Source organism: Gymnoscopelus microlampas, assembly GCF_963454915.1.
Source record: "Gymnoscopelus microlampas genome assembly, chromosome: 2".
NCBI classification, from domain to species: Eukaryota; Metazoa; Chordata; class Actinopteri; order Myctophiformes; family Myctophidae; genus Gymnoscopelus; species Gymnoscopelus microlampas.
In genome coordinates, this window is record NC_139939.1 from 46,575,981 (window position 1) to 46,585,099 (window position 9,119).

Consider the following 9,119-nt stretch of genomic DNA (forward strand, 5'->3'; position numbering starts at 1 on the left):
ATGAAGGGTAGAGAGAATTCCTATGGAATACACGGACATTCCAAATGGTTGTCTGTGTGAAGGAGACCACCGGGGTATATAAGGATCCCGGTGGTCGCTGTGACTCTCCAGCTCTCGAACCTCCTGCACTCTGCACTTGTTCTCTGATCAGCGACAATAACAACAACCAACAGGTAAGCCAAGCGGGCGTGCAGTATCAGGGTCAGGGATACAGGGTGGGATCTGAGGGAACTGGTGGTTTTTCTCCCTTTTCCACGGGGACTTTAAGCTGCCGTTATGAATGAACCCGATCAAAGGATAGTCGCTGCAGGAATGACATGCAGGGGCTTGGCAGGCAGTCCGCCGCTGTCTGGTTAACTTCACTTCCAGACTAATACGCTTCTGTTCTGCCAGACACGCTTGTTAAGATGTTGATATAATGGGTCATCATCTCATCTGACTGGCACCCATGTGGGATTTGTTAGTTTGTACATTGGCAAATTGTGATTTTATTTAAATGTGATCCTACTTGGTTAAACATTTGTATTTGATTGATTGAATAGCTACTTTATTAACAGTTTGCACAAAAAAGGCACGGTGGCACAGATTAGCTGATAGACCTGCTATTTCATCCTTTTTTTCTTCAATGCATGGTTTGGTTACTTATTCAAAGGGGATGCTTAAGCGTGCACAATTAGCCTCCTGTTATGGACCACAATGTTATATATGTCTAAAATAGGTTACAACATAAGATATGTTTTGGAATAATGTGTGGTATCAGCAGATAAAACAATTGTCACTAGTTGTGGAAAATAGAATACCAGCTCTTATTGTTATATTTTCTGGCTGATTTATGTCTCAGTGGAACACTATTATTATGTTGTCAATTTGGGGGTAAACTTGACATAGCCTATGAGTTGGAACTCTGAGCAGGGTGATGGATTGGTCATATTGATACAGAGCTGGGCTTTTTAAACCTTTTCATGTCATGGACCCCTACATTCAGCCTTGGATCCCCATTTCCAATGATTCAGTACAGAGATCCTGCTATTCTACTATGTTTTGATTCATATAGGTGATCATTTGTTGTTGTATTTGCATTGGAATATTTTCAAGATAATTGAATTATAGTTCATAGTTATAAATTACTCAGTATTTAACTGGGATCCACTGATGTAGAGCGCTCTTCAGATGTGTGAGTGTGTGTGTGTGTGTGTGTGTGTGTGTGTGTGTGTGTGTGTGTGTGTGTGTGTGTGTGTGTGTGTGTGTGTGTATGTATGTATGTATGTGTATATGTATATGTATATGTATGTATGTAAAACAAAAAAAAAAAAAACTTTTCTTATGAAACAATGTATTTTATTTTCTTTAGAACCCGCCAACATGTGTGACGATGATGAGACTACCGCTCTTGTGTGCGACAACGGCTCCGGTCTGGTGAAGGCTGGCTTTGCCGGAGACGATGCCCCCAGGGCAGTGTTCCCCTCCATCGTAGGCCGCCCTCGCCATCAGGTATACAGAGGAGCAATAACACTTGTAACACAAAAATGTGTTGGGAATAACTTTTCTATCACTTAACAAGTGCGTCAAAGACATCGATTTGGATGTAAAGATTAAACGTATACAATTTATCAACCAGCATAACTACATGTATTATCAAATGTTCATTTGGAGTTTTAGCCTACAACTGTGAAGAAGACAGCCACATTCTGTTTAGACTAGATATTTCATGGCACGCCTGTGATGTGGAAATTAACACGGACTGTTTTTTTCCCTATAGGGTGTGATGGTGGGTATGGGTCAGAAGGACTCCTATGTAGGAGATGAGGCCCAGAGCAAGAGGGGTATCCTGACACTGAAGTACCCCATCGAGCACGGCATCATCACCAACTGGGACGACATGGAGAAGATCTGGCATCACACCTTCTACAATGAGCTGCGTGTGGCCCCCGAGGAGCACCCCACCCTGCTCACAGAGGCCCCCCTGAACCCCAAGGCCAATCGTGAGAAGATGACCCAGATCATGTTTGAGACCTTCAACGTCCCTGCCATGTATGTGGCCATCCAGGCCGTGCTGTCACTGTATGCCTCCGGTCGTACCACCGGTAAGGACTTGTGCGCAATTTGCGTGTGACTATTGCCCATACAGGTTGCCTGTTCTGCAACTGTTTTCATTCCATGCATTTTTGATTGATTGATTGATTGAGTTACATGTTTATATCTGAACTTATAGGTATTGTGCTGGACTCTGGTGATGGTGTGACCCACAACGTCCCCATCTATGAGGGTTACGCGCTGCCCCATGCCATCATGCGTCTGGACCTGGCTGGTCGCGATCTGACCGACTACCTCATGAAGATCCTGACAGAGCGTGGCTATTCATTCGTCACAACCGGTAAGCAGTAAGCACTTTAGCTCAGAAAAACAAATATTTCAGAATTTTGTGTAGTGTTGTTTACACTCAACGTATCACAATGCTAACTTATACTCACTGCTGATTTCAGCTGAGCGTGAGATCGTTCGTGACATCAAGGAGAAGCTGTGCTACGTGGCTCTGGACTTTGAGAATGAGATGGCCACCGCTGCCTCTTCCTCCTCCCTGGAGAAGAGCTACGAGCTGCCCGACGGTCAGGTCATCACCATCGGTAACGAGAGGTTCCGTTGCCCCGAGACCCTGTTCCAGCCTTCCTTCATTGGTACGCATCCAATAAATTCCTTAATTTATTCCATTCATTTTAGGCCTATACACAGTAAAGTCCTCAGTGTTCATTTTTTTCATTTGTACACTTGAGTTAAATTAACTTTGTTTTTACTGTGTATATGTAACACCCGAGATTCAAACCAAACATCTACTGCTATAGGGCAAGAGGGAAATTCCCCTTGTCCGGGCTAGATATTAGGCTTTTTGGGCTCTGAGTTGAGCTACTCTGCTACATACATGTACTAAATATTAAGTTTACCTGACCCTGTAAACCTCCACAGGTATGGAGTCTGCTGGTATCCATGAGACAGCTTACAACAGCATCATGAAGTGCGATATTGACATCCGCAAGGACCTGTATGCCAACAACGTGCTCTCCGGCGGTACCACCATGTACCCTGGTATCGCTGACCGTATGCAGAAGGAGATCACCGCTCTGGCCCCCAGCACCATGAAGATCAAGGTATCCTATACCAGAAATCGTTAGGAACACATTGATTGCATTAGGCCTATTTGAAATGAAATGAGAATTGAGCCCATTATGGACAATTAATAATCCAATGATTGTGTTCCTCCTCTATAGATCATTGCCCCACCTGAGCGTAAATACTCAGTCTGGATCGGAGGCTCCATCCTGGCTTCTCTGTCCACCTTCCAGCAGATGTGGATCAGCAAGCAGGAGTACGATGAGGCAGGGCCCAGCATCGTCCACAGGAAGTGCTTCTAAAAAGTGCAATATCTCGCCCAGGATCAAAGCTGTGGCACGCTGCCATCGCTGTGCCAAGGACATTATCTTTTCTACAACTTTACTGTTAAAGCCAAATGAATGCACACCACTGTGGAAACAACGTCAACACCAAGGACACATGGAAAAATAATGCCACCGTGTGAATGTGTAAACTGTACATAATTTTATTTATTGATATTTTGTGTATGAGAACAGTTTGCTATACGTATGGGGGACAACCGAGGAACAGATTAGGCTTATCCATGAGTCTCCTGCTGCCCGGTGTTGGCTTCGAGGTACCACGCACCTACTCGGACCAACTAAAAGAAGACCAAAACGAAAGAGTACAAAGCAAATAAAACGTTTATTTTCACTTACGCCTACTGTTTATTATCCTCTGAATGTTTTTATAGCGCAATAATGAGCACAAGGATGCACAAACTCCCTCAGTGGGAAAGGTGTTGAAAATCGTTAAGGTATAAAGTCAGACTGCAGACTAAACATTTGAGGCACTTAAGACTTGGATGTGCTTTATTGTTTGGAGGAATAGCTCCAACATGGTTCCGAAAGCCAAACAAAGAGCTGACTGACAGACTGTTGTTATAAGTCTAGTGGCAAACTTCATGCCAAGCTAAACAATCTCTACGGCAGTGTTGTTTCTCAGCATCAAATAAAACAAGGGTAGACTTATTCCACTGAAAAAAAGATTTTCTCCATATCATTTGGATAACAGTAGGCTGTAGGACAGTGGAGAGAGAGCTCAAGAACATGCATCACACTTGGGGTAGCCTACTATATAAACATGGCCCAGAACAGACAGACAGCTGCCCTACATGCCAGAGGGCATAACGGGCAAGTGTGAAGTAAGACATTTGGGTAAGACATTTGGATAAACATTGGCTGTTGTGAGTTTGGATGAAATGTTTATTCAAAGGACCACTTAAGACATTTTTAACCCCATCTTCTAATGCTCAAGATGGTAAGATTTTGCCATAAGACTTTGCCAATGACATCATCGATGGGGATGCCAAGCTAATAGAAACTACAGCCTTTCTCTTCTTGGAACGTTTACGTTCTGAAATAGAAAATAAAATAAAAGTTTTGTTTGAAATGACCAAACCTGCAGAGCTGATGACGTGGGCTGAGTTATTGGTAGGCAGGTTTCTAGTGTCCTCTGAGACACAGAGTGAGTGGACAGAAATGCCATCATTTGCCATCATAGGCTAGAGTTGCAGTATTTAATCCAAACTGAACACGTTGGTTTGTTTAAACACACACATGAAAGAAAATACAATTTCTTCCTCAACCTGTTGGCAATGACACTTGTTAGAGCGCACCTATAATCAACCACGCACCAGTCCAGCACCGTGTACTCATTGCGCCAGGTAGGCTATATTATCACATGCCAGATAGAACAGATATACTACAAGCTAATAACGCGTTGATGCGATGCAGTAAGCTTGTAGATCTGTTCTTTTTGCCACTGACTGACTGTCGTAGCCTAGCAGACTAGAGGCGCGCCGCCTAATCGCTCTCCACCACCAGGCACCAGTGTGGAGACCGTGGAGCATGCGCGTTGTGGTCACTGGTCACTCCATCTTCGCGGAGAAAAAAACAAAAACACATTCGCTCAGATTGTAATGGCTGTATGAGTGTATGCTGAAGGAACTGGAATACATATCTATATGCACAACGAATGACAAGATTAACGCCTGGAATGAACCCGCAAGGCTGATAACAGGCGTCACGTTCCTTAGGTGAGTAGTCTAGATAGATAAGCATGTAAGCGATAATCTCCAATTATAACCTGACGCTGTTTACAATACAAACGGAGCCTGTCTGTAACAAGCAGCAGGTGAAGAAAACATCGATCGGCGCAGCATAACATCGGGAGAAGATGGTCAAGTGTTCTACGGTTCGGTTTATTATGGCCTGTTCAGATTACGTGGTGGCAATAAATGTGCAGTGATGGTACTGCTGCATCTAGGAGGCATTGGCACATTAATGGTCTGTAGTATTTTTGCAGTGGGGGCTACAACTCGGAGGCAATGTTGTGATACAGAGAGGGAATGCCGTCAAAACAGCAGCAAATCACATTAACACTTGCTTCACGAAGATATAGATGGAAAACGCACAAAACGCCCTTTTCCTGCTTGTTCTCAAACAGCTGGGATATACTGTAGGCTAGTAGGCCACTGCCAGTAAATTAATCATGCTGTTTCTTTACAATATGAAACCTATAAGACCCCTGATATTTTTTAGAATGAAAGAATAGGTAGGCTATGCATTTGCATTGCAATGATGTAGAACAACACTGTGTGTAAAATTGTAGCCAGTCTGTGGAGTGGTCAGTGGTGAAATGTAGGCTAAATGTCAACTCGGTGCATAATTGCCATAGAGTCTTTGGCGTAATGGCGTCTACCGTTAGGCCACGCCCACCTGCCGGCGGTTTGGCAGGTGGGCGTGGCCTAACGCTAGACACCTGATCTCGTGACGTCACCGAGCGCTGCAGGTGAATGCATTAATGAGTTATTATCTTCAGTTCAGTGTATTCACAACCCAACTCTCCACAGGTAGGCTACAATGATGAAGTTCATTGAGGAATACCTATGAATTCTAATTGTATTGCTTTAATTTTTTTCTGGTTCACTCAAAGTGATTGGAATTAGACACGACCGATAAGAAGAACCATGGTAACCAAGAAAATACGGACGGAATACATGAAGAAATTCAGAGACCCGAGATGGGAGACCTTTTCCAAATGCTACGAGGACTCGCTCAAGTACCGCTTGTCACGCCGTATGATGGAGTCCTCCCACAAACCGTGGATCTGGGAAGGCTGGGACAACGGTTCCGACTCCAGCGGGCGCTCCACTCCGAGGCTGACCAGGAACAAAGTCTTGCCCCTGTCCGTCGCCAAACCGTCAACGTCATTAGGGGTCAAGCACGGGAGGTCATCGGACTCCATGACCTCCGCTGAACCCAGGTCCACCCCTGAACCCAAACCTCCGTTTGAGAACGGAGAACCAGAGGTCCAGGCAAAGGAAGTAGCACTCTGTTCGGATGCTGCACCTACAGGTAAATATAGGCTGTACTATTATGCAGGTGCAGAAGATTTCCCTGTATTACATATTGATTACTTTAATTTTGGGCTGATCTATTCCCCTTCTTTCTTTCTTTCTTTCTTTCTTTCTTTCCTTCCATCCATCCATCCATCCATCCATCCCTCCGTCCCTCCCTCCTTCCTTCCTTCTATCATCCATACATCCATCCTTTCCAGAAAACGGTGTGGTTTCAACCACCGATGCCCCTAATACCACCAGCGATGACACGGCGACAGAAGACGGTCCATTGGACAGGGTGTCTTCTGACGAGGAACCGGTAAAACCGGAACCTAAACGGCGCCACCGCCAACGGACCCCTCGCTCTGAGCCGGGACACAGGGAGAGCTCCCACGATGACAAACCTGCGGCGGGGATAGTTCGTAAATCATCAAGAGCCAAGAGCCAGCCGCCGGTCAGCAACAAGGAGAAAGAGAACAGGCGACCGCTCTGCCGATACGACTGGACAGAGAAACACAGTGAGGTCAAAAAGGTGCCTAATGAGGTGAGTTTGTATATATTTCTATGATATAATATAGATCTGTACAGTATTTATATGAGAGTTTACTTATCTAAAACTACATAGGCACAAGCGTTGTGCTCATAACACAGAGCCTACCGTGTATTCCTTGGCAATGGTTTCTAGTAATGTTCACAATATTCGAATTTCTGTTTATTCTACTATTGCACTAATTTGAAGTCAGTCTGGATAAACAAAATGCTTTTAGCACATGGACACTTTCTTATGTAGTGGATACCAGAGAACTGAAGGTATGTCATCCAACACTGCCGCTGCCACAGGCAGTCATTAATAATAAAATGGCTTGTGTTTCGGAGGCAAGCTCCTATCTCATTGACCCGTCCTCAACTCATGGCCATCTCTTTCCACACACACAGACTCGCGCCCCTGATGTGCGTGCCCAGACCCGACGGGAATCGGACAAGCGAGCCTCCAACGTGGAGCGCAGAAGAGCACGGTCAGCCGACCTGGAGAAATTGAGGAAGTCTGAGCTGACCGTGGTGGATGATCGCTGGATTACGGAGTACATGCGCTGTTTCTCCGCGCGGTTGAGGTAGAGGCAAGTGCTTGGAGGGCCACAGGCAATCCATCACTGTCGGGCCATCTTGAAACACCATCCCCTAACACCATTGCTGTGTCTAAAATCACTCCCTACTCACTATACAGTATAGTGCACTATATAGTGATTACACCATCTGTAGTGGTGTCCGAATGTATAGTGATTATTATACCCTATGTAGTGGACTCACCTTACCTCACAAATGCATCATGAAAAGTAGAGTACGTACAACCGATGGTCACTATCGCAAAGACATTTATCTGGCACATTATGATTGTGCAACAGCATTGACGTAATTAACAGTGATCTGAGTAGTGTCTGAAATGTCTTTTTTTATTTCACTGATGAGTTCACTATATAGTCCCCTACCTAGAACCCTACAGTATATAGGGAGTAGTGAAGGAGTGAATGATTTTTTTGACCCGGCCTATGTTTCATTATGGAAGAGTGAATAACAGAATGCAGTGGTGGAATCGGTGTGCCTCATGTCTGATAACAGCCTGCTTTTTTTGCAGATCATGTCACCCGAAAATGGTATTATTTGCAGGCCCAGCTTTGTTATTCAGCTAAGAACTGTTAAAGGTGTGTGTGTTTGAAACGTTTTTTTTTTTTTTCATTTAAGTATTTACTAACCGGCAACTAAATTTGTTGTTTCAAAAATAATTGTCCAAAAATAAAGTAAATAGAGTAACTCTTTCTAAGATGTACAGAATTACAGAGGGTTTTATAAATATAGGCTAAGTCACTATTTGAATGTATTTTATTTCTTAAGCATGACTGTTTCAAAAACACATCGCTGTGCATTATCACCGTTTCTTACTGGAACAGGTGGAGTATTTTTTTGTTAAATCACAAAGGCAGCTGTACCGATTAGATCAGTATTTGTATTTTATTTAATGAGGCTCTTGGAAAGGACCAAACAGTGAGATATTTTTGATATTTCTGTATTTTGGAGCTGAAAGATAATGCGTAAATCTATTATCATAGCCTGTTATTATTATAGTTTTTTGATCATCAATTAATTGCTAACTAAGCATCATAAGTGCAAAAGTAGAAAAACAGTTTATTAATTAGAAGAAATGTTTTCAGTGGGTAAAATCACCTTCTAGCTTTATTTTTTATGCGTTTAAATGACCTTTTGGATGTCTACAGCATTTGAACGTTTATTTGTACCAATTGAGTGTTGAAGGGACACTGGCATTTCGACTGTTTTCCTCTACACTGAAATTAGCATTGGTGACATTTACTGTATTGACACCTCAGTTACCTGGAATTGAGTGATATGTTGTGGTTTACAATGTCAGTGGTTACAGTGGAGAATGCTTACAGTGCTAACAAACTGCTTTTCTGTTAGGTGAAGTGTCATTACATTATTTATTTTTTATTTTTTTACAAAAAGTCATAATCATCTGGGGAAGACAGACCTAGAGGTTGGCTTATGGTCATAGATTTGAATGGTCTGAACTGGTTGAAAATGGCTACCTTTGTTGAATGACAACCCAGAAGTAAATTTTGGTAAATTAAGAGACAGG

At 43.4% G+C, this 9,119-nt stretch overlaps 2 protein-coding genes across 2 annotated transcripts; both read left to right on the forward strand.

Moving 5' to 3' along the window:
* acta1a (actin alpha 1, skeletal muscle a) lies at positions 1 to 3,780 on the forward strand. The gene is made up of 7 exons (XM_084076382.1): positions 1 to 173; positions 1,352 to 1,491; positions 1,760 to 2,084; positions 2,213 to 2,374; positions 2,484 to 2,675; positions 2,962 to 3,143; positions 3,264 to 3,780. The coding sequence occupies exons 2-7, from the start codon at positions 1,363 to 1,365 to the stop codon at positions 3,405 to 3,407; spliced, it is 1,134 nt and encodes a 377-aa protein (XP_083932508.1). The 5' UTR covers positions 1 to 173; positions 1,352 to 1,362; the 3' UTR covers positions 3,408 to 3,780.
* Positions 3,781 to 5,104: 1,324 nt separating this feature from the next.
* ccsapa (centriole, cilia and spindle-associated protein a) lies at positions 5,105 to 7,585 on the forward strand (the record flags this gene model as incomplete). Its single annotated transcript, XM_084071636.1, has 4 exons — positions 5,105 to 5,164; positions 6,064 to 6,485; positions 6,688 to 7,013; positions 7,406 to 7,585. Exons 2-4 carry the CDS (start codon positions 6,098 to 6,100, stop codon positions 7,583 to 7,585), a joined length of 894 nt encoding a protein of 297 aa, XP_083927762.1. The 5' UTR covers positions 5,105 to 5,164; positions 6,064 to 6,097.
* Positions 7,586 to 9,119: the final 1,534 nt, after the last annotated feature.